General features: G+C 46.5%; 1 protein-coding gene across 4 annotated transcripts in view; it reads right to left on the reverse strand.

The window, feature by feature from the left end:
- The window catches only part of LEF1 (lymphoid enhancer binding factor 1), a 116,503-nt gene continuing 90,310 nt past the window's right edge, over positions 1–26,193 (reverse strand). For 2 of the 4 annotated variants that reach the window (XM_057309999.1, XM_026499151.4), the window contains 6 exons: positions 25,609–25,731; positions 24,466–24,628; positions 19,465–19,572; positions 14,435–14,483; positions 13,754–13,794; positions 1,105–1,192 (listed from right to left, as the gene is read on the reverse strand). In XM_057309999.1, the coding sequence (XP_057165982.1) occupies positions 13,760–13,794; positions 14,435–14,483; positions 19,465–19,572; positions 24,466–24,628; positions 25,609–25,731 (478 nt within the window). In that variant the 3' untranslated portion in view covers positions 1,105–1,192; positions 13,754–13,759. Of the gene's footprint in view, positions 1,193–13,753; positions 13,795–14,434; positions 14,484–19,464; positions 19,573–24,465; positions 24,629–25,608; positions 25,732–26,193 lie in introns of all 4 variants that reach the window. The other 2 variants (XM_057309998.1, XM_057309997.1) reach the window with 1 other exon arrangement.

Below are 26,193 nucleotides of genomic sequence, written 5' to 3' on the forward strand. Positions count from 1 at the left end.
TGTTGTTTTAAAATGTTTTATTACAAAGCTTCTTTTAAAAAATGCTCAGCACGTTAACTCAAACTGGAATGACAAACGTTAGATGGCAGTTTGGGGCAAAGGCTGTGCCTTGTTATTTAAAAAAAAAAAATGGGTACATCAATGCTCATTTTAACAACTGGCATAAAATCCCACTAATTGGCTAATAAAAACAGATACAAATACAGAACATTTAAAGTAATAACAATTCAAGTGCTGGGCTTTTTACAACAAGGGGGTGAAAAGGAAAGAAATGAAAATTCACTGCAAACCGGCCTGCTGAAAGTATGGGTTAAGGTTTACCGTTAAACAAAGGAGATCAGAAGGAAAATAAAATGAGATAGGACTGCCAACTGCGGCCAGCAGGGCGGGTCCGGCTGTTCCATTTATTCAGCTCTATCAAACACCTTACAAAGACGGAGAGGCTACTATTTGTTACAAGTAATTCACAGAGAAGCCACTTGTCCGACAAGATACCGCTCAAAAAGGGCGGCTTCTTTTCGTTTTTTATTTCAAACTTTTCCAGATCTTTGAATTTTACTCAAAAGCTCATAGCTAGCAAAATATACAACAAGAAAGTTTAAACTAAAAAGGGAAAATTTAAAAAATTCAAGTTTAAAAAAAAAGCAAACACAAGATTGATCCTTTTGCACTGTTAAATAAAAGCTTTAGGAGAAAGGAGGAGGGGGAAAAAATGAAGACAGAAACAAAGAGGGATCTCTTCCCCAAAGTCCCCCACCGGGATGCTGATGGCGGATGTGCCCGCTGCCGGCTCCGGCCGCTCCTGGCAGGCGAACGTAGCCAAGTCACTGTCCTTGCCGAAAGGTTACAGGTATGGACGCAAGACGCTCTGGGAAGTGCACGCGGAGAGGAGGGAGGAGCGGCTCGGCCTGCTAGCATTCGCAGGGGCTTTGTACTTCTCGTGGAGGAAACGTTTATGCTTTATGTTGGAACTTGGCTCTTGCAGTAGATGAAAGGGGGTTTGGCAGTGATTGTCTTTACGGACCAGCGTCTCTAGCATCGACCTCAGGGTGAAGGCGGTGTCAGTTCTCCACTGGGGTCGACTGGGCAAGCCCTGGAGACGGTCTGGGTTTTCAACAAGCTTCCATCTCCAGCAGAGGTCCCGGGGTCGCTGCCTTGGCTTTGCACGTTGGGAAGGAGCTTCGTTTTCCACCTCAAGAAGGAACAAATGAAACGTTGTTAATGTGCCGTTGTCACAGGCCTTCAGCCTCTCCGGCACACAGCACGTGTCTTAAGATCTCTGCATGGAACAGTCCGCTTTGTTGATGTGGTGATGGCTAACATGGTAGCCCCATGGTGGCCCCAAATCCTTGGACTGTGTGAGAGAGTAAGTCTTAGCTCACTCACAGTTTGCTTTGGTTCCATGCACATGTGTGTGTGCACGGGGACGGGGGACGTGTTTAATCCTCGGGCGCTGAGAACGGGCTTGGCGCGTGCCGAGCAGGGTTAGGGCCGGCGGCTGTCCAGCGACCCGCAGCTATCCTTAGGGTTAACGCAACTACTCTCGACACTGTCCCTCGAGAGGACTGATGGGAACCGTGAAGAATGATCTATGTACGTAGGCTGCTACTGAAAAAAACAGAACGGGAGCAGATCAGCCACAGAATGCTGTCGACTGAGGAGGCCTGCAATGCCCATTCCAATTCCTAGTGTCTGTAAAACGAACCTTTCCCTGTTTAGCAGGGACACACCTGCTACAGCACGGGGGGGGGGGGGGGGGGGCGGGATAGAGCCTTCACACAGGAGAATCAAAGAGCCGAGGAGGACCCTACCTTTGCAAGGACAAGGGAGCAAAGCCTGGGCCAGTGCGGAAGGCACCCCGCGGTCTCTATGTACACGTACTTTTGCAGCACAGGTTTGCAAAGGTTTGGTCCCGGCTGCTCTTCAGAAGAGGAATGGCCTTGCGGCCTGGGCTCGGAGCGCCGGGCAGCTGCAGCCGAGTGCTGTGATCAGAGCGGACTGCTTGGACTGCTTGCCGAGGGAGCCAGAGGTCGTGTGCTGGGATCCCTCCCCGCCCCAGCTGCGGGCTGCCTCTTGGGCGTGAGCCGAGGACCGCGGCCCCCACGCTCTAGCAGGCCAGCGCCTCTGGGGACAGCACCACGCACCTCTGGCTCTCCAAGCTGTCCTGTCCTTCCCTCCCGCTTTCCTGAACTGAGCAGTCACGTGATCACTAGACCAACCTGCCTGTCCAGAGTGGCGGTTTACTGCACGGATACTGTGCGCGTCCCTGGGAAGGATCTCTGCATCTCTTAATAAAGCCATTTCTTCCTACAGCCTCCCGTCTTCCCACTGTTATTTCATTATTTCAGCGTCCTCTTACAAATCCTAATAGCATGACTAGGATTAAAATAAATTGGCAAAGAATTTGTCTATCACACAAGACAGACCAAACGTGGTTGCTTCTTTAAAATACAGGACCATCAGGGCCAACCAAGGCTCACCTCCAAATGGGAAAACCGGGGGCCTTACAGAGTTGCTTTAGAGATATAAAACAGGTCAAATCAAAATTCTTTTCAAGAAACCACAGGCATGAGGCTCCGGAGACTGGAGACTTCCCACATCTAAGGCTTCACTGGGGGGCTGTGGCCGGGCCGGGCCAGGCGAGCCCCAGCGCAGCCCAACCCACCAGTGAGGTCGGTGCAATCAAAGGCGGCAATTAGGACTCCCGCTTCAAAGGCAGCACGGCGAGGCCCGGCTTACACATGGGAAGGCTTGGGCTCCCTCTGCCAGCAGTCACTGCGTGGCCCAGTCGTAGAGGGGTTTGGAGGTGGCATAAGACACCCCCGCTGCCACCCGCCCCTACCATCCAGCTGCAACCTGTGAAGTTCTCTTGGACCAAGCTCCAACCTTGACAAAAATATTCCACCAGCCAAATGGAACCTGGAACTCAAATAGGCAGAGTCACCTATGAAGAGCCCAAGCAGTAAAGGGGAAGCTGAAGACGACTTCATGAATGGATCTGTTTCTGGGAGGAAATCAGCACTAACTCCGAGGCATTAGCAATGTCTAGGCCTTGATGCCAAAGTAGTGAAGGGAGGGCAGGGGGAGATTCCTTCTCCGTAAGCTCAAACGTAAGATGCTACTGGAAGCTGTGTGCTTCACCAGTCCCGTCCTGGGGGTCCACAGCCCAGCCCCGCTGCCCCAGGCTGTCCCCCCGCAGGAGAGGCCAAGGAAACAAACCCTTTAGTCAGGCCGAGCTGGAGGAGAGGAGCGTCAGCCCAAGCTGTCTGGGCCGAGCTGGGGGCAGCCGAGCTGGCCTGTAGGAACAACAGGGCAGACCCTACCCCACCCCCTGTATATCAAGGGATCTCCTTTCCTTGTTCAGAAATGCTGAGGAACCCAAAAAGATGGGCTGGAATTCTAGATCCTTCTTTCCTCCCCTCCCAAATGTTACTAGTAAGGAGCAAGAACTTTAAAACGTTTTTAGTTATTACATGAAATTTGAGGAGAGAATATCAGAGGTCAGTTTTGCAAGAGGTGAACAGAGGTAGACTTTAATTGCAGAAGCTGCCTCAGAGCAGCGGCCGCACACCTCACGCCAGCTCCTGGCCTGGGGCAAACTGACAGCGGCCTGCTCCTCCAGGGCGTGAACTCTCCTGTTGCACAACGTCGTGTCTGGGAAGGGTAGAGGCGCGGACTGCTAGAGCGCGACGCCAGCAGGCCCGAGCTCATCTGGCCCTGGCAGCGCAGAGGACACGGAGGCACGGGGTCATTAAATGATCGGTCCAAGGTGGCCCCTAGAGAGTACCCATGCCTCCTGCCTCCCCGCGGGTCACAGCCTCATGACTGTGCTTGTCACTTGGAGGTGGCCTTGTCTGCAGGCTGGTGAGGGAGAAGGGAGAAAAGCCACGGCCGCTGAGCCCTGACGTGCCAGGCGCTAGGACACATACCAGGCACACGCAGTGTCACGTCATCACAACGGCTCCCTGAATTCCTGCCTGTTCACAGATAAGGAAATCGGGGGCCGTGTGAGGTTCAACAACCGGCCTAAGGTCACCCAACCTATGGATGGCAGGATTCGCTTTTCAGCCCTAACATATGTTCTCTGTGCCATATCCTGGAGCTGAATTATCATTCACTTTCTTCTTCTCTCCTGCCTACCTTCCAACCATCCGTCCATCCCCAGTCCACAACCCTGCGGAGGTGGTCCGCACGGAGACCACTGCCCACCCCAAGACACTCCGCCCTGCTAGAAAGCAGGACGCTAAAGAGAACAAGAGGCGTAAGAAGTTAACTCTGAAATTTCAATCTCCTCTGAGATGGAGAGTAGAGCCTACAAAAGCCAACTCCAGCTCCCTGTAAGCGAACACTGCCCGGGTTTTGGAGAAAGGGGAATGATGATGCATGGTGAGCGAGGCTGGCACGGAGTGTCCTTCCTGCAGCTGAGGTTGGCCCCAGTCCCAGCGTCGGAGGCCAGTCTGCCTGCCACAAGGTCTGAAGCGGGCCGATTCCCAGAGCCCGGAGGAAGGGGTTGGAGGAAGGGATCAGTGCAAGGAGGGGTGTTTGGGCCCGTGCTTGATCTAGGTTCTAGAGACAGAGGCAGGGGTACTGAATCCATGCGGTTGCCTCCCCTGGGTTATTCAAAGTGAGTTCTCCCTGAAAGCCGACTTCGGCGATGTTGAGAGCCCTCTGAGGCAGGCCCGGAACCATAACTAACTTGCTCTAGGGGGATTTCTAGCCTCTAGTTACTGTGATCCATTCCCCTTTGTGCCTCCTCTGGGGGCAGGTCCACCAGAGCCTTGCTACTTCTGGAAACAATACAGAACTATCTTGAAGAAGGGGTGGAGTAAGAGAGCCTCAAAACTTCATTTTAGTTCTGTCAACTGAAGTGCTTCAGTAAGACAGTAACTACATAGGCCCACCTTACCTGCCCATCTCCAAATTCTTTATCCAATTCACATTTCTCTAAGTTCTCCCACACCACAAAGATGCTTTCACCTTCTAAACATGAAGCAACAGGAGCAGCCCATCCTTGCTTTTCTTTTCAAACCCAGATTTTCCCTGTTAAACACCTGTGTGTGTGTGCATGTGTCTGGGTGTCTCAGCACAGGGGGTACGGGGAGGCCCAGCACGTTGTAGGCTCAGAGTGGAGCTCGGAGGACAGCTCGGGGCTGGGGCTGAACACCGGCTCCCTCGGACTACCAGGGCCATCTTACTCAAGGTACTGGAATCTACCAAACCCCAGGTTCATTATCTGCAAAATGGAAATAATAAGTTCCCACCCCTCGTAAAGTGTGTCGAGGGGAAAAAAGGAGATCACGTGTGTGGTGAGTGGCCAAGTGTCCGGGACCCGAAGGGCATAAAGGTTGGTTACTGCAGCTGGAGACTGGGCGTTACAGACAGACCCAGGTGTGTGACCCTGCTGCACACAGCCACATGGCCTGGGACGAGTTCCTGGTGTTTTCTCACCCGGCCTACAGGCCAGAGCTCTACCCTGCCCAGGGCGGCCCCCAGAGCAGCACGAGGTACCCCGGGCAGATCACCCAGGACACGGTATGTGGTCCAGAAATGTCCGTTCCCCTTCGGCTACTCCAACCTCAACATGTTTGAGGTAGCAAGCACGATTCATGCTATTTATAGTACTGCTGGTGGAAAATTAAGACCAGTAGAGAATTCTGCAAAATCTCTTATGAAACAGAGTATCTCCAGCAACACAGTTGAGAAAAGTAATCCCAAAAGGGCAGCAAAAATTTGTTATATTTTTGAAGAACATACCTAAAATTGTAGAAAGTTTCGGGCTAGTATGAATTACAAACTTAAGCAAAAAGGTGAGCAGTACTGTCCCACTGAAATGCTCTCACTTCCCTCTCATTCTGCCAAAAAGAACAAAGCTCACGGACGGCGTAAAGCAGGATCACCTCAGTTCTAAAGACGGAGGAGAAGAAAGCAAAAAAGCCTCAAGCTAGCACAGTGCTATCAAGACATTCACGCACAGTCCGGCACATCTGACCCTTCCTTAGGAGAGCCTCTCCCTACCTACCAGCTCAGAGCCCATTTGCTTTTAACTTACAAATTATGCAAATAAGCTTCTTTTCCTGGTTCCTGAACCTACAGAGCAGACCAGAGGGACGTGTTACTTTAGGGGAGGGCAGAGTCCCTGACTGTAACGAAGACACAGAAATTATAAAGAGCGGATTTCTTAAAATTCCCCGTTACGTGGGGTCATTTAGCACGGTGGCAAACAGCACCCATTCCCTGTTAGCCAGACGCTCTGTAGAGAAACAGCACGAAATAGCAAGACTTACTTAATCTGCATGTACTCTGTTGAAAGAGATGGAGGTTGCACTCAAGAGTTAAACAGATGACATGTTTTCATACTTAAAGAAGTAAACCTAGAGTTCTCTGGGAAACCATTATCCAGAAGGGCTCATTTCCTCAACAGTTCCAGATGGCTCACTGAGAAAAACATTCTTTTTAAACCAAATTTGTCCAAAATAATTTTCTTATTCTATAAACTGTTCTTAAGTGCATTGATCTTAATTCAATTTCATGCTCTTTCATGACAATACTAAATAGTGCACGTCTCAAGAGGGTTTAAATGAGCCTCTCCCTCTTATTGTTAATGGCGCACGGTCAGCCTTCGTAGCTAAGGGTCCAATGCCCGGTTTCAGTTTCCCAAGGCAACTTAAACACAATTCTAGCTCTTCTGACCATTAAAGAGGGGAAAGGAAGTGACAGGAAGGACACTGCAGCACAGGAGAGATTTTATGAGCTTTCACCTGTGTCTTCACTAAGGCACGGTGGCCAGAGACCGTCGCCCTGTCTGCTGCTCTAACAGGCCCCAGCCGGCTGCTTCCTGGTGAGCAGTAGCAGACACCTGTTGGGCTGCTCCCTAGCTCCCCTCTTGACTGTCCCCACTCCAATACGCCCACAATGAGAGTGATGTGTCCCAGTAGCGATTTTGTACGGCACGACCGTCCCGTGGCCACAGCTGATTATGGGCTAAGGCCAAAGTGTGACCCATGCTGGGCTGACCGGAGTCCCTTCTCTGGAATTTGAATCCTCTCTTTGGGACACTGACACAAACAATGTGTAAGCTTGGGAGTTCTGGATATGTGGCTCAAAAAACTGAGAAAGTCAGTCTACAGAAGGGAGAAGGACGCAATTTTGGGGGACAGATGTAAGAACAGGAAAAGGCCATCTTCCAGTCCTCTCCTGGGGCCATGCGCACTGTTGTCTTTGGTCCCACAAGATGCCCCCATATCCTGAAAGTGGACTTCCCCATTCTCCGTACTCCAACAGGGGCTGTCTCTTCTTGCCATCAAAGGCTCCCGTCATATGAGTCAGTGTAAAGTGTCTGGAGAATAGTTAGAATTTGAAAACCTGCATTCCACACACCAGTTAGTCTAGCCACAGTGTCATCATGCCGCCATTGCTCTCTTCAGGACAACGTGCCCCAGCCTGCCCTTCCTGCCAGACGTCTGGATTTTCCTTCCTGAAGGTTCTCACTACAGAGTTCCTAGTAAGAGACGTCGTAATCAAGTGTCATTGCCTTGTGAATTCTCTACAAGGTTTCTACAAATCTGTGACACATTTAGCAAGAATTTGTGGACAAACCTACAAGGAAGGAAGTCACGAGAAGGCCACTGCCTCCGACAGAGAAGGTGCCATGCGGGAGCCTCTCCTGGGCCGCCAAGATCTCCATCTCCTAGGACAGCAACCTGCCAACCCTGACAAGACAAATGCCACACCAGTGGCCGCTTGGCAAAATGTCAGGCGGGAGGTCTTCCGCGCCCCCCCTTGCTGGGCCGGGCCTGCTGCAGGGGAGCATGGGGCCAGCGTGAGCAGGGTGCCGCCTGGGGCCCAGCCATGCCCTGCCACTGCCGCTGTGTCCTACGGGGGTCTTCCCGATCCGACGGCCACCCGCCTCCAGGCCTTCGGCTCCCTTCCTCAGAGCCCGTAACCCCTGCATGTCTCCTGCTTGTTCAGTGACAATTCTAAGTGCTTGACAGACTTGGTGCCTAAGCATGTGAGAAAGAGAAGAAATATGGAAAGCAGGATGTCATTTTTTCACTTTCCCATTTTCAAAGCCTTAATTTTACTTTGAGACTTGGACAAGTTTAAGATTCCTCTGTTTCTGACCTCAGTATTTTGTAAGAGCTGGACGGGTCAACCAGAAGCAGATACCTGGAGGCTTACTGATACCTAATGACTACATCCGCTCTTGTGGCACAGAATTCAGAGCAACGAAGAGGCAGACGCAGCGACCTCACCAGGGTGAACATCAAAAACCGTATGAAACGTTCTTCTCAGTGAGACCACCGAACACAGCCCGCTCCCTGACTCCAACAGGGCACGCGTTCTGGAAGACCTTCTTCAGGCCTCAGTCCCCTGGACAGTGCTCAAGGCGGCCCCAGGTCCCCAGCTCTGAATGAAGAGCTCCTCGGGCTCCCCAGCGTCACCCTTGAACGGGAAGTCAGAGTTTTTAGAAGATGTAAATCCAAGCACTGACAACCGACTGCATCCTGTACTGCCCTGGAAGTGACCCCTCCCACGCACCTCCTGGCCCCGGGGAAGTAAAGGCTGGAGTAAAAAACACATTTTTCTCAGTTTATCAAGTAGACAAGTAGCGCTTACCCCAAAGTCAAACACCTATGTTTTTGCAAGTATGTTTGTATGTGGGTGCCTGTGTGTATAACTAAAGGTTTGTATTTTAGGTAGCTCGTTCTTTCTTTTAAACTGGCTCATTGATGTTATATAATCAAAAGAAATATGTTGAGAGACCATAAAGATATCTTTTCAGTCTATGTAATTTTAAGATGGGATTTTTGTATTTGTTTTGTTTAAGTAAATATCAACAAGCCAGTTATGTTTTTAAGTTATACACTTGGGAGTGATAATTCTCTCCAGCTTTTCAAAAACTCTACTTCTTTGCTGCTTTAACTCCTTATAAATCTTGGTTAAGTCAAGAAGAAAGGAAAGTTCAGTGTTTGCTGACGATCTCGGACTTCTGACAAACTCTTGAGATGTTACATATTCCAAATAAACTTCTACTGAGACACTGGAAACTCCCAGCAACTTGATCACTGTTCTATCAAACCCAAGAATTCCCGTCATGACTAGACAGCTCAAGTGTTACTTACTCCAGGAAGCCTTCCTTGATCTCATTCTGATTAGGTACTTCTATTTGAACATAATGCATCCCTCTGCTTTATAGCATAAAATGTACTATTTTATAATTACCTATTTTTATGTCTTTATCTTCTTAAATTGCACGCTGCTCCAGGACAAGTCCATGGACAGAGTGCACTGAGCAAGTGCCCCCAAAGCCTCGTGCAGTTCCTGACTTGCATACGGTTCCCACGGATGTTTGAAGAACCAAGAGAGAAATGACTGGCATTCACAATAGTGGCCTTCCAGGCGGACACCGAAAATGTGTGCGGGCTCTTTCCCCAGGGCCCCGGGCTTCCAGCATTCCGACAGGTGACAAGTTAGTCCTAAAAGCTAAGGATGAACTTGGCTTTCTTGAAAGACCGCACAGCTTGGGAATCTCTAACCTTTAACCAGGAAGAATGTCTTTTACGGAGCCCATTTCTGACGCTCCAAAAGTTGGTGCGGAGTGCTGAGACGAGGCAATGCTCGTTTGTTCCAACCGGACTTCACCAGAGTGGGTATGTTTATGAGCATGGGGGAGAGACGTACGGAGAGACAGGACCACTGCGCGGTGTACGAGGAACTGTTACGCGCTAGTTTCTATGTTTGGCTGCATGAGGCACCTGCAGTGGTATTTCCCACCCAAAAAATGAAAGCATTAGATGAAACATGTATCTTTTAAGGAGCAGAAATGCAAGTTTTTGGAGGGTGTTTTTGTTCGCCGAGGAGAGCCTTTCCTTATCAAGTGGGGGTTATTTTCCTTACTGTGACTCGTCCTACACTAGTTCAGAGGAATGAGAATTCTCTAGCCTTTGTGCTACGTGCATGGCCGTCTGAGCTCAAAGAGCTAATGCAAGAGGACTTTTCTCTTAGGACACCAAGACAGTGTTAGGTTTCATTGTGTACGCAGAGAAATAAACCCTCTCACACAATCTCTTTATGTTGGGGTCACGGTATCTTCCCCTCTGGGCATGAGGTTCCATTGGCTCCAGCTCCCGGAGGAGGAGATCGGGAGGGATTTCGCTAATACTCAGCCACTCCCTCCAGAACCGAAACCAGTCGTGGGAGATTCCACTCCCCGCTGTTGGCAGGGTCAGCTCTAATCGAACATTTCATCTGTGGCTGGCTCGTCTCTAAGGCGAAGCCAGCACTAGTGTGGCTGCAGTCTGGCAAACAAGGAACCGTATGCTCACAGCGGTGGAGAATCCAATCCCCAAACCAGAGGCAGTGCTTCCGAGGCGCCTGTGCCGGCGGGGAGAAGGGGCGGCAGGAGACGATCTATACTGGAACTGAAGAACAGCCACACTGTCCACATGTCATTTTCCAGATCATACCGGTGCTTGCATAGTTCTACGGAACCACTCGCAGAACGAGGACCACAGATCAGTAAATACAAGAGACCTGAGTCTCTCTGACGACACTGGGAGGCAGTGCAGACCACGGAAGAGCTAAGCAGCCCAGGAAGTCGGCGCAGACAGCGGGGATCTCAGAGGCCTCAGCACCCAGCTCTTTCACTGCGCGAGGGACCTGAGGTCTCCCGGTTTTAAAGGACCTACCCCAGGCCACGCGTGGTTGGGGAGGGCGGGGAGAGACACCCGAGAGCCTGTGTGGCCTTGTTCCCAGTCTAAGCGCTTTCTGCAGCACAATGCTCGGCTCCCCACGTCTTTCACTGTCTGTCGTTTCTCTGCCGCCTCTCTGTTCCAGAACCATACACAGAATACTCTGTTTTTCAGGGATAACCGGCCGCTACCGATACCACTTTCTCAGAAGGGCCTTTCCTGACCACCCCACCTAAAGCCGACCCCCAAGTCAGCCCCTGTTCTGTTCTTATTACCGCACTCACGCTGTCCTGTTTATGTAGTGACCGCCCGCGGCCAGGTTACCGCCACAACGGCAGAGACTTGCCAGGCCTCACTCGGCACGGCATTTCCAGGTCCTATGACGCGGTCTGGCATCTGTCAGGTGCTCAGTAAGTGCCGGACAGATGCGACAATCAACTACCCTATGCACAGAAGTTCCTGAATTCCCAACACGAAGGGGAGGGGAGACGTCAAGAACCACTCCTAATTCACGGGACGTTGTATGAATGCAGATCAGAGCTCCTCTCCCAGTTCTTATCGGAGGGCTGCCAGTGCTGCTCTCTGAACGGAGGCCAGGGACTTCAAAGGCTGCAGCATCGGCCCAGCCACGGCAGCGAGAGAAGCACTACAGACTCTGATAGAGTGAAGGACACCAACCAACTGGGGCAGCTGTTGAGACCGGGGCGGGGGGGCAGGGAGCACAGGGCGAGACACTTTGTCTTTCTGGGATAGGGTAGAAGGAACACCTTGACTTTCAGGAAAAACTAAGTGACAAAGCACAATGACAGCTGTGACATTAAAAAAAGATGTTTGAGATACGTTATAGGACAAAAATACACTTCGCCTAACCTAGTCTAAAACACTACATAACATTGCTCATTAAGAACACAAAACCAAATGCCAGACTCTGAAGGACAGAAACATGTTTCTGCGTGATCTTTAATGGAAATAGTGCTAAAGATTCTGGAGCAAACAGAAGACAGAGTAAATCAACGGATGTCGGTCCTAAGCATGCTGCACTTGTGAGGGTTTTCCACGGAGACGCAGAGCACGCACCAGCTGCTGTCCATACCTAAGCGTTCAGTAATTAAAAGGACATTCTTTAAAAAAAAAGAATGCAAGAATCAAATACATAAGCATGTGTACACGCTTGCTACTAGAATTACTTCTGCGATGCAGGGCCTGTGACTGTCCCCTCTGTGTTCCTAATGACCCAGCCAGGAGGCCAGCTCAGAAGAGGTCCTCCATTAGTAGCCATTAAATTGCATTAAACATGGACACCGTCTGTGATACCAGCTTTCAGGTATCTTGTCGGTCTTCTGCATGAAGGGAGGGTCCTCTTGTCGCCAGAGAAAAGGCTGCCACTCAGTTTAGAAGAGTTTTGATATCATAAAATTATAATGATGGCATTTTGAAGAACTTGGGCAATCTGAATAAAGATCAGGAAAGTGTCACAGACGAGAGGGCAACTAGGTCTCAGGGAGGGGTGGAGGGAAGAAGGCAGGCATATGTCACACAAATGACCGTAGGTGGTGGGTGTCGCTCCCGTTTCACAGCTGAGGAAAGCGACGAGTGAAAAGCTCAGGCAAACAGCTGACTGAAAATTCCTAACTATCTGGTACCAAAGTGTCTACAGGATTCTCTGGGAAAGTCCACTGACATTTCAGCACCAAAATGAAGTTGTAAAATATTAGGCAGGGTTGTCTGGTTCCAGCTAAGAACGGAATAAATGATGCAGGCTATGCTGTCTGCCGAGAAACACCGCAGACCTAGCCTAGCCCTCCTTCCTCGGCAGAGGAGACGGGCTCTGCGAGCACGGACGGCATGGGTGGCGGCCGCGGTGGGGGGGGAACTGCTCGTAATCTTGTTTGGAGTGAGAGCAGGACTCCTAAGGGCGAGGATGGAGGCGAGCAAGCAAGACCGAAGGGAGAGCCCAGGAGAGCCGACAGGTGGACAGATCCACACTAAGTGGTTTGCACTTTACTTTCCAGACAACAAAAAGCACCCACTGTTTTTAAGTTGGGAGGTGGCACAATCGATTGTATTTTAGCAAATCCCTCTGGGAGCAACACGGAGGATCGACGGGCAGAAAAGCAGCCGGAGGTGGGAAAACTATCCAAAGGCTATTCCAATAATCCAGAGAAAGTCTGAGCCTCTGAGCGCGGGCTGTGGCCGTGATGAGAGGAAAGATTCAACCCACACAGGCCACAGAGGACAGACCCGATGGGACCTGGACGTGGGCTGCCGGAGAGGGAGCGGAACAGAGGTAGCCCCTTTGGAAACAGGCTGTCGCTGGGAAAGATGTCAGTGCACTGTGAACTCAAAGCTTAGCTGAACTAAGTCAACTTACGAAGCCAGGCTCCCACCAGGGCTGCTGGCCAATTGGCCACCACCACGGTCACTACAGTAAAACCACAACAGCAACAACTAAACATCACCTGTAAACAGCTGACTGGGATCTAGCCATGGTACCCGTAAAGACAAGAGCCCGACAGCAGGATGCAGTTCATCAAGTCCCCAGGCCAAACTGATTTTTAAATAATAGAAAAAAGTACATCAAGCCCCTCTTTCTCACTAGAAAGAGATTACTGTAAGTATCTCCATATCATCTCTACTGAGAAGACGTCTCTACGGAGCAAACACTCCCGAGTCCTGAGCTGGAATGGGTCTGGGCGCCTCACGCGCAGCCCTGGGCTTGCAGAGTTAAGAGGGCACTTTGCTCGCTTTCTCGTTTGTTTCTTCAGCAGGCAGATTTGCGCCTGGTCAGTAAGGAACGGCTGAGAAGAGTCAGGAGAAACGGAAAGAAGGAATATTAAAAGGGCAAAAGGGGAAGGAAGGAAGGAAGAGAAAAACGCATACTAGATTGCAAAAACATAGCCGGTATAAAAACCATCCGATTTTTTTAAAGCACGAATTTGATTTTGGTGGAGTTTCCTCTTTAAAGGAGCAGTGGAATGCATCAGCATGAGCGAGAAGATTCACAAGCAGGTTGCCTCTGTTCATAACTAATGTCAGCAGTAGGACCAGAGGGTCGCTCTTACCATGTTTCAGATGTAGGCGGCTGTCATTCTTGCACCTGTACCTGCAGAAAATTGGGTCTTTAACAAATGTTTATTGAAGAGGTTTTTGTACATTCCAAATACGCAGTAGCTACAACTTCACGTGGGCTCGTTGCTCTACTGTTTGTGGTCCTTATACCAGCCGTTTTATTTGTGCAGTACAAGTAGTGGCCTTACTTTTAATGAAAGAAAAAGGGAAAATAAATAGGACCTCACTGGTCGATGCCTTGAATTAATGTCCAGGAAAGATAAACCCTATTGTCATGTTTTCTATTTTCAGAAAACCCAAACCACAGAAAAGATTCTCAAGGACACATAAGGTGGCATATTATAAACTCAGAATAGGCATTGTTACTGTGAGGAATTGTGCAGACACGAGCACAGCAGACGTGTTACAGAGGATACAGCAACGAAAGCGAAAACAAGACAAAAAGCACCAGTTAACAACCAGGAGTCCAGGGGACAGGGTTTGGCAAAGGAGTTCAGACATACCTTCACACAGTCACATTTAAAAGAAAGGTCTTTTAAACATTTTTAAAGAGTCTCAGGAAGGAAATCAGAGTTGAGAAAATCACAGGTGCTAGTTGCAGAACAAGGTGCAGACTACTTTAAAAGGAGTTTATCTCAAGCAGCAGAACTGACTGCAAGTCCCATGGTGCCTACCTGATGTCGATTCCTGGAGTTTCTCTCTCTTCCTCTTCTTCTTCTTCCCCTGGAAGAGGACGGGCACATGGTCACGTTAGAGACCGGACTGTGAGCGCAGGCACGAGTGCGACACGACAGTACAGACCGCAGGCAGGCAGCAAAGAGAAGGGCCTCGCTCTTGCTCTCTCTACCACCTATACCCAGAAACACAGCGAGAGAGAGACCCTTGTCTCTACCGCTTCCTACTTTACGGCCGGTACTGACAGTGGAAGTGGTCTCCCCCACACGCACTAGGCTGAGGATGTCCTAGGCCTGTGGCCACGGATGCCCGCTCAAGCCAAGCCCACTTATGGAGGCATTCTGTTATCCACCCCCACACTTAGACCCACCTCTGGAAGGGTTCATGATAAACCTTCCCTCCTGTCAATTCCACCATGTAATTAAAAATTCACGATAGTAGGTGAAGACCCTTAGCCCCCATGGCACAGGCATGACATCATCAAGGATAGCGGCAGAAAGGTAAGATCGAACCTGAGAAACTGAAAGGTAATTTCAAAGACATTTCTGGCAAATTTGGACCTTACTTCCTAAAACACACAGTAACACGAATACTCATGCGATATTACACACATCTCAAAATCAACTCCAGCACAGATTTATAATTTTAAGTCCCATTTACAGTGGTCTAATTTTCTATTTTTCTTCATAATTTCCCCCTAAAAAATAATTATAATAGGGCATAGACACAGTACATACTCAGTTTATACGTTTAGTAACTGGCCGACCTGGATTAGGACGGTATTTGTAAATAACTTAACAGAACACATATCACACCCAACAGTTCTATCTTACGTCTGCTGTAATAGTCACATTAACAACAAAACATAAACTATACGATGACATTGAACATACTGTGTGAATATATAAAAGTCCCTATTTTTATGCACCTCAGAATAGTTTCTCTACATGTCACATGACCTGACCGCTGAAGCTTTAAAGCTTTGGAAGGCTGACTTCAACTATCCTCCCAAACAGCAGATATCCGTGACCCTGGGAAATGGCATATCAAAGAGAATGGAGCCGTCTTCAACACTACTATTAAAAGCGCCCTGGGGGGAGGGGAGCGGACAGAGAGAGCGAGCTTCTCAAGGGCTTCCCCTATCTCCCTTTCAAATGGCGTAACTGTGGTTTTCAGAACATGCTATGAGGTTGTTTCATGTGTCACGAACTTCTCCTCACTTTCTCCTCCTAGCTCCCACTTGCCCTTCAACACTCATCTCAAGTGCCAGCTCTTCCAGGAACCTTCTCAGCCCCACTCGCCTCCCATCCCCTGCGGTTGGGTCCTTCCCCACCCCACTCTCAGGCAGACCTCACCGCCAGAACCCAACTCCTCCCCGCTGCTGTGAGCAGGCTGTCCCGGAGCCCCTCACCACATGGCCCTCAGCTCCTAAGAGCACGGCCTGCGCATCTCAGCACCTCTGCCACTTCGTGCACGCCCAGCATACGTGACCGTGACCGGGACCTGACGCATCGGACCGCTGGTGCCTTTGTGAAATAACCTGCATTATATTCTAGGTATGAACCAGTGTTTCAAGAGAACCAACATTTTATGGTAGACAAAAAAAGACCTAAGTAGTTTGGATGTACTGATGTCAGCTTAGACCAAAAACTCATTTGTGTGTGGTAAATACAAAAATATTCTTCATTAAAATTATATGTAATACTGGGGATATTAAGCATTAAATTTTAAAATCTCTAATAATACAAATATCTGGTTGATCTCACCTAAGAAAATGTGTACTGTTGATTTATGAAAACTTTGGTTATAAAAGTTATAAAAAATAAAAATGATAAGAACCGAAGTTATAAAATCTATGATGCTACAGAATAGAGCATTTTAATATTAAATAATTGAGATGAATATTTAATATGATGAGGCTAAGAATAGCGATCTGACACTAACTGCTAAGATACAAGGCATGTATCTTGTTTAGACTCCATTCCTATGCGGTTACTTTAAGAATAATCTCTTTTGCTAAAATGCTATCACTTGATTGACTTCTGTTTGCCTTAATTAATAGGCTTATATTTATTGTTATAAAAATCGTATGTGACAAAGCTGGGTTTCCCTTCATTCCAGGGGCTTCCACAATCAAGTTACGCAAAACAATTTCCTTTAAAAATTGTGCAGAAGAACATCTTTAAAGGTAAATTCACATTATACTGGCTTTCTTCAAAACTTTGTTCTCCTCTCCCCACATGGAGAAAAGGAGAGGGGGACAGAATATGTGTTTAGCTCTTTTTAAAGTTTTATCCTTTATCTAAGATTCAGAAACAGAAACTTCCCTCAAAGACATTCAACAAGCAATGCTAAATCTATACAAATGCACAGCACAGCTCTTCCATGGGTCAAATCTATCCGGAAAGATGCTAATTATTGCCCAGAGAACAGAAGCACAGCTCAAGGGAGAAAACTCTTGAATTAAAGCAGTCTGCTTAAGAAGGCGCTGGAAAGACTGTGCTAGTCTGCTGCAGAGAAGGCGAGCTGCACAGACTCTGAAAGTCAGGGAGACCCGGGTACAACTGCCATTTAGCCACTACATGGCCTTGGACTAATTACCTAACCTGCCCGACCCCTCCATTTCCCCGATATTGCATTAAAATGCAATAATGCTATTTATGACCCTAAATTATTACAAAGATTAGAAAATACCACAGACAACATTTAAGACAGCTCTTGACAATAGGCATGTGGTAGTTATTGAAACAACCAAGCAGGAGCCCCGAGAGTCCAAGAGCTGCTGCTCCCGAGCCGGCACCCTTGGCTCCTCCTTCCTGTGCCGGAGTTGTGGCCAGAGTTCAGGCTTCAAACCCCGACCAGTAACGACTTTCTTCAGGGCACGTTTCAGGAAACAAATGTGTTCCAAACGTCCTGCTGTTCCATTATATGGGATGTAGGACCTCAGACGTGGGGCCCCACAGGACCATCAACAGCAGTGGTCACACACTAAATTATATGTTGAGTAATGGCGTCGCCCTCACCCTTTTCAAAAGGGACGATTCCACCTAATACTAAGGCTGTCCTAAGTTGGCTTTTCTAATGCCAGGCGCACATGGAACATTGAAAATGATCTTTAAATTTTAAATTAGGAGCTTAAATAATCAACATTGTTTCTTCCATAAAATATAAAAGTGAAATATATAATTTATAATACACTTTCTCAGTAATAGTCTTTGCTGTATCAAGACGACGTTAGTAAAATCTACAAATTCTAAAGTAATAAAATAATGGGCCCTATAAATGGGGTATTCCAGCCAATCAGTACAACTTAAAAAATATAATACCTACCCCATCTGAATAAAATACATAATAGACATCAAGGTACAGTAACATGAAACAAAAAAATTTTTAAATCCAGCTTTAATTAGTCTGTGGCAAAACAGTCACTTGAATGCATTCTTTTTTTAAGAATTAGATAATATCCTTTCGGAAAGAAATTTGACAGTAAGTATCAAAGAACCTTTATAATGTTTAACTCAATTCCACTACCATGAATCTATCCTACAGAAATAATAGCCCTAAACACAGAAAAAAAATTGTCATGCATCAATATCTTCATTGTAGGATTATTTCCAATTGTAAAAAAAAAAAAAGTAACTTAAATGTCTAAAAAACAAGAAAAAATGGTTAATTGTGACATTCACTCAAAATACTATAATATAGCCATTAAAATTGATGTATAGAAACACTATGCCATAACAGAAAAATGCTTATATATAAGAGCATGACACAAAAGTGTATGTATACACACACACATACACACACTTACATCCAAGTTAAAAAACCATATACGAAGAAAAAATACCTGGAAGATAATGTAACTAGTTATTACTAGTCACCTTTACATGATGAGATTAGGGGCTTTTAATTTTTAAAGATGTACTTATTTGAGAGAGAGAGAAAGAGCACAAGCAGGGGAGGAGGGAGAGGGGCAGAGGGAGACTCAAGCAGACTCCCTGCTGAGCACAGAGCACAATGCAGGGCTTGATCCCACCACTCTGAGACGGTGACCTATGCTGAAATCAAGAGTTGGCTGCTTAGCTGACTGGACCACCCAGATGCCCCGAGATTACAGGCTTTTTAAAAAAATTGTTTTTTTGCCAACATTTTAATGGATTTTTTTGGATTAAAGTTTTACCTAAAAAATGTATTATATAATCAGAGGAAAAAAAATTATGACAGCTCAGAGCTTTCAAAATGCAATATATCCATGAAATCTATTATAAAGTTCATTAACTTCCAAAAATAGGAAATCACACCAGCATTACATATACAATAATCCTCCCTTATCTGTAACTTTGTTTTCCACAGTTTCAGTTACCTTTGGTCAACCAGGGTCTGGAAGCAGACAATCCTCCCCCTGACATGGTGTCAGGAGGTCACCAGCAGCCTAACACAGCATCACAATGCCTACATCAGTCAGTCACCTCACTTCATGTCATCACGTTATCATCTCACAGCATCACAAAGAGAGAGGTGAGTACAGTACCATAAGATATTTTGAGAGAGACAGACTACATTGACATAACTTTTAGTACAGTATATCGTTATGACTGTTACGCTTAGGGTGTCCACTTTATAGACTTTATCATAGGTATGTACGAACAGGAAAAAACAGTACATAGAGGGTTCAGTACTATGGCTGGTTTCAGGACTCCATTGGGAGTCCTGAATGAGGGAGGATGGGGGAAGCTACTGTCCTCTAAAGCAGAAAAGTAACAGAAAGAGGGCGCCTGGGTGGCTCAGTCGGTTAAGTGTCTGCCTTCGGCTCAGGTCATGATCCCGGGGTCCTGAGATTGAGCCCCACCTTGGGCTCCCTGCTCAGCAGGGAGTCTGCTTCTCCCTGTCCTTCTACCTGACACACCCCCTGCTGTTAAAGAAATAAATAAAATCTTAACTAAAATAAAACAAAACAAAACAAAACAAAAGTAACAGAAAGAAAGACTGAGTGAGAGCGGAGAGCTGCCGGGACGCAGAAGGAGCTTACGTAATTGTCTCTCGCGGACCAGCCTGGATAGAGCTGCATATGCAGCTGTCTTTCCTTCCGGGCTAATTCATAGTATTTCGCCTGCTCTTCACGGGAGAGGGCATGCCACTAAAACAGGCAGAGGGAGGAAAACAAGTCAAATCCAAGTCCGCAGAAGAGCAACAATATTACAGACTTCATGTTTCAAACAGTAAAGAATGAAAATATTAAGCACTTAAGCACGGACTTATTTCTAAACGCAGAGGAGCGAGCGCCGCAGAAATCCCCTCGGAGCCTGGCAGCGAGAGTGAAGCTCCGACTTCGGTCTCTGTCCTGTTCTCCCATATCGCATGAAACACGTCAAAGGCAATTAAATACCCGAAGTAAAATGATCTGTCACCCACCCTTGCTCTTTTCCAGTAGAAATTTGAAAGAACTTTCGCTGGTGAACCTCAACACCCAACGTAGTGCTTTTTCAGTCTGTACCATATTCTGATATTCGAGACCAAGTACCATTTTTTTATGCAAAATGGGATCATTTCCAGATGTCTTTTCCATACAGATGCGTCCTCACCTCACATGGACAGTCTCCCACTCTGTCACATGAAGAGTCTGACACCTTCTTCCTATGATGCTGTCTATAAAGCAAGACCTCAGGTCAGTCTGTCTCAGTCCCATACGCTCCCCTCACGCTGCGTGTCTAGAGGGAGCACACCGACAACACTGTCTGATCACACGTGCACTCTTTATGGCTGTGGTTTTTAGCTTCCTTCGGATGGAAAGCAAGGAACATGGTCTCGGTTTACTTTGCCATCTAGAATCTGGGCCTGTAGTATGTAATCTGGAGAATGCAGTGGCTGATACCCTGCGAACTTTCCATTTCCCTTTTAATAACGGACACAAATTATGTCCCATATACAGCAAAATGGCTTATGTACGCGAGGCATCCATTTGGGAATTTAAGCAGCTTACATTTGCACATTGTTTTGCATAGGTTTGCACAGGACTCGCTCTAGGTGCCCTAACAGGCAGTTTTCAAGTATTTTCCCCACTTCTTCAATGCTAGGATCTGCCAGTGGAACCTTCCAGGAGAACTAGCCGGACTCTGGGGGACCAACTAGCCAGAGGGGTTGGCACGGAGGCCCAGCCATGGGAGGGGCAGACCTGACCCACACCACACGAACTCCCACACTCTACTCTGGGTCAGCTCCCACCTGCCCACTCCTGCTCGCCCCAGCTCTAGGGTGCTAGGAGATTCTTGCTCATTCCTGGCTGCCCTGCCTAATTGATTTTAATTTCCCTGTCCTAGTTTTAAAAACTAAGAAAAAGAAAAGAAAGGTGTGACTGAACTGGGGTGGAGAAAGGACAGAGGAGTGAGGGAGAGAGATGATGGGAGGGAAAAGTTCTCCTGGGGGAGGCTCTTGAGGTATAGCTAGGCAGCTTTCCTCAAGGACACAGACCCCTGCTGCCCCCATCTGTTCCAGGACCAGGGACCTGATCTCAAGGAGAATGGTCACACCCCACCCTCCCACTGCAGCTTCCAGCACAGGCAGTGCCCAAGGGCAGGGCATTGGGTTCAGCTCCTCCCAAAGCCCCGGAACCGCCTGGGCCCCTGCGCTGGGTAGGACAGAGGGCCTATGTTTAAATCGCTTTAGAAGTGCGGAGTATCAAGTAGTTAAGAAGCAGGGCACGCCACAGCAGGACTTAGGTCCCAACCTGAAGGCTAATCAGGCAATATGCTTTTCTTTTAAAAAATGATGGGGGCGGAGCAGACACTGGGGAGGTGGCAGGAAAAAAACCCTGAAGAAAGTTACCTGAGAGACAGTGCTTTGTACCCGCAGAGGGAACACAATCAGGGAAATCAAGCCTAAGGAGGAGGCATGTCTGGGGCAGTACTGAGAGTTTAAACCAGGCTTCCGCCAGCCACTGGCCTCCCTCAATCTGGAACACTGACCCAGCGCTAGAGACCGCCACAGGGCGGGAAACAAACTGCACACAGTGGAAAAGATCTGCTTTGTTTGCTTGCTTGGGTTTTTTGTTTTGTTTTTTAAGAAAAGACTGATCATTAATATTTACACAGTTCTGGTGCTAAATGTGATTGGCAACAGGCAAAATGTTACCAAAAAGGAACAAGCAGGGAGATAAAAAGGAAAAAAAAAAGTAGAATTATAACTTTTGTAAATGTGTTTATTCATTTGACAAGTCGGAGCTCTCTTAAACTAATGCGATACACAACGGTATAATTTTACATAGTTTCTGGCAGCTTTATAATTTGCTGAGAAAACCTGTAGTAAGTTTTATAAAACTTCTCTCTCAGAATACGTATGGAGGTTATGTCTTTTACCCAAACAACCAGTTATTTTTGAGTTAAAACGGGACATTTAGGTTGACAAAAGGATCCCAGCTAACAAAACTGAGCAAAATGCAAGGAGAAAAAGCGGGCCGCAATCTATTTACTTGAATTTTAAATTGCTTTTAGTTCCCTGATATTTCTAATGCACAAAATCTACCCACAAATAAAAGATCATTTACCAGAGTAAAACCGTAGGTAAAACAAGGGTATTATAGCCTTGTAAATGAAAACAAAGAGTCTGGTACAAACTAGAAAGATGGTCTTTATAGGAATTTCTGAAACACAATGGGCTTTTAAACACTTTTCTATCTCTTGCTTACTGAAAACTGAATTTTTTTTTCTTTTTAATCAGATTTCATTGTCAACATTTCCCAAGTTTTGGGAAAATACCAATTGAACTTTAGAAAACATATATGGTCCAAGACAAAAAAAATTCCGACAGTAAATTTGCAACAAATGGACTTTAACAGCCTGGAAGGTCTGAAAAGTCTTCTTTTAAAGTAAGATCTGTGCTATTATTATTTGTAACATGAAGGAGAAAACTATTAATTCATAAGACTGAACATTTCTTTTTAGAGATACGGTATAGATGAATAAAATAAAAAAGATAAAATGTTCCAGAATGGATTTAAGGTCTACTCTAAAGAATTCTAAATATCCCGGTGTAAAACTTCATGATTTTAAAGCAGGAACTTTAAAGAACTAGCAAGGACTACCCTGCCAGAGGGGAGTTATGAAAGGATAGAAAACCTGATCTTAATCAAAGATCTCAGAGACCTATAAATAGAAACAGGTGTCCAAATCAAAGACAGAGAGAGATCCCAAATGAGAACCATCTTTTAGGACACGCGCTCTGATCCGGGGATCATTAAGGGAGCTGAGAAAGTAGCAATTGTTGGAAATGTGCATTAAAAATAGGAAGCATACTATCCTTACTTACTCTCTTGAGCAGGAGAATAATTCCCACTGGAGGGCCAGGGGACCTTTAACTCAAAAAAGGAAAAAAGCTAAGAGTTTTATATAAACTGAAAAAAGAACATCAACCCTTCTTTCCCTCTGGTTTCTTCTTTCAAAGGGTCAGGGGGAATGGTCACCAGCCTTTAAGCTTTTAAGGCGAAGTTCCTCAAAGATGATGGGAATCATTTATCTGCTATGCGCTGGCTTGGGAAATCACTGTAATTATTGTTATTAAGTGTTTAAGAATCCACGGGGAAGGAGAGTATTGTACATGGGGCACCAAGAGAGCTATAATCTGCCACCACACCCCACCCCTGAAACCCTGGTGTCCTGCAGTTGGAAATAACTGCATTTTTATTCTGTCCAACAGGAATCGATGATGTGAGAAAGCTTACTTTCCTTCATCTGTTCACATGGCCTGGAAATCTCCTGCATGTCTTCCATTATGAATGTTGAAATTTATTAGGTTTGTATCAAACATGGTAAAAATTACCCACAACAGCTAAAACATGATCACCTAAGTTTTACAAAGGTTGTTAGACCTTCCTTGCCTAAATGTTCATCTACAAATCATGAACTTGAGAGGTTGCAAAAACAAATGCATAAGATCATAATTTAAGTACCTATCACACATATATGAAGAGTATCAACAAATTAAAATGTAGCATTTCTAAAATTATAATGTAATATTAGAAAAATTCCAATTTTTTCCACCACTCCTCAGATACCTAACGTTTTAAAACTATTTCAATCCTGAGAAAAGCACCTGGACAGAGACTTCCTAGCCTCTGGGCTGGCGGCTGGATAAAGAAATCTTAGAGTGTCTGTCCTAGTTGTAGCCTAGTGCCTGGTATACAGTAGGTGATCAGAAAAGTATCTTGGCATGAGTAAAAGAAGGAACGAAAAGGAAAGGGGCCATGCAGAAACCATGCACATAATACATTTTAAGAAAGACCCAGAGAGCAATTTTTCTAGAATAAAGACTTCTCTGGCCCATATAAATTCTTCCAGTTAAAGTTTCTGAGTAGAACAGATCTACTTCTGTCTCGGAAGGAGTGGCCACCTGCATTTGCCTGGCTTCTTCCAGAAGCGTGGCTGGTACTGCAAGGCCTTTCTGTAGGTCCCTATGTGGGATAAGAGCTTTCTTGCTTCAGACATGAGTGCACACATCTGTCACTCCATCTGGGGAGGGGCTACCTCTTTCCACTAATCACGTGGTTAATTTCTACTCATTCAGGTCTCAGCTTAAATACCATTTTCTTAGAGAGGCCCTTCCCTGGCCCCCCGTTATTCTTTCTCACAGAATCTTACTCTTTACATTCACAGTATTTATCACAATTTTAATTATACACTGGGTAATTATCTGTCTAGCATCTGTATCCTGTCACAAAACGTTAAGCTCCATGAAGACAAGGACCCTATCTATTTTATTCAGCAATTATTATCTAATGCCTACCAGAGTACCTGGCACAAAAAGACACCCAAAAAATGATAACAGGGAAAACAGTTAACATTTACAGGAGGTTTTCTATTGCTAGGTACAACCTAAGTTGTTAACAATGCATTCTATCATTTCATCCTCCTAACGATTATTATCCTATCTTCTGTTACTTCCCCAAGTGGCTGGTGATTATACAAACGCATTCTATGATCACCTTTAATGAAACAGTTCCAAGGTCACCGTAAACATTTACATCCACCCCACTACTTACCCTTCTGCCTAGAATCTGGTTGATAGCTGCACTTTCTTTTAAAGTACACTCAGCTACGACATTCGCTCTCATTTCTTTCATGTATAACATAAAAGCATTCAGAGGCTTCTTAATGTGAGGTCTTTTTGGCTCCTGTTCCTTTCTCTGTTCATGCTGAGGCTTCCTAAAAGGTGGTTGGGATGGTGTGGGGGGTGGGGAGGGAGGGTCAGGGGAAGGAGGACATGGGAGGAGAGAAGCAGAGCATGTGTTCATGTCACCAGTCAAACTCAGGCCCGGACAACCCTCCAGGAGCTCTACAAGCTCCCAGAACAGCATCAGATTAGAAAAACGACTCAGTAGCAGTAAGGACCCTTTGGCTTGAGGAAGTTTACTGACGGCTATAGAAGTGTTTGACACAAAAGCCTGAGCTCCTTGGTTACCTCAGGAAAAGCTGAACACATAGTACGGGTGGTTATTCCTCTTTCAGAACTGAGGTTAACGTTTTTGGGTCAAGGCCCCCTTGGAGAAGCTAATGAAACTTTAGACTCTCCCCCGCAAACAAATGCATGTTGGCTTTGCCTGAATGGGCAGGGGTTTCGCGCACTGTCACATGCTCCCTGCTCCCCCATCCTCCCGTCCCAGGCTACAGACCCTCGATTAAGGAATTCAATTACGAAGCTCTTCAGGGAATTTAGTCCTGCTGTAACAGCCTGAGACAACCATGGCCTGACAGGGTTGGTTTGCCCCTTTCCCTTGGATTCTGTGTTTCTGAAGCCTGGAGCTGGGTGAAGTGCATGTCCAGAAGGAAATGCATGGGCCCTCCAGTCTACTGCCCTCAGGGACCATCAGTGCAACAATCAGAACCCAATTAAAACCTCTAGTGAATTGCTAAATGGCTCAAGATTATTCCCTGCCCACACTTTGAAGATTACTCCGTTTTGGTGAGGCTCCCTTGATCTTTTGAGGCCTGTGCTCCATTCCAATCTTAAAATCAGTGCAGTGAGAATCAAGCTGCTTAAAGTCCTCAGGGGCAGAACTTTCAAGGCAGAGACACACTGATTTTCAAATAAAAGAGAGAGAGGTAATGTTCAACAACAGCAAGAAGAAGCTGTGTTAAATCCTCCGTTTGTTAAGGCATCCCAGTGAAACCAGACGCAGACTCACACGTGCATTAGGTCACTGTCAGTGTGGGGGTGCTCCTGTTTGACCTGAGGCGTTACGATAGCTGGATGAGGGATGCCAGTTGTGTGGGGACCAGGAGGACCAGGAATCATATGATGGGAAAACCTGAAGAAGGAAAGAAAGGAAAACGTATGTACTAATGGTCGTGTAGCCAAAGGAGGCAGAATTCTGAAACAGTCCACTAACTGCTACTGGCTGAAAGTGAAAACACATTTTTACACACAGGAGTATTAACTAGGAATTAGAGTGGGCCAATAATTAATCTCTCTCTGTTTGCAAGTGGAAATATTATACTTATTCCGTGCATAACAGAATTTTTTTCAACTAACAGAATCAGACATTTTTATTGGGAGGGCTCTAGGTCGTAGAATTAAAAAAAAGTCAATTTTCTTGCAAAGCAGTTTTCAAAGAAGAATTTCAACAAGTGTAATTGCTGGAAACATAACACTTTATTAGGATTTAGCTTTTTAAACGATTTTTAAATGAAAGCTAAAGACACCACGTTAAAATATCTCTGCCTGCACCCCTAAGCACACCGTCACTAAGTCTTCTCATACGGTTGGCTTC

Source organism: Ursus arctos, unplaced genomic scaffold (assembly GCF_023065955.2).
Source record: "Ursus arctos isolate Adak ecotype North America unplaced genomic scaffold, UrsArc2.0 scaffold_11, whole genome shotgun sequence".
In the NCBI taxonomy this organism is placed as follows: Eukaryota; Metazoa; Chordata; class Mammalia; order Carnivora; family Ursidae; genus Ursus; species Ursus arctos.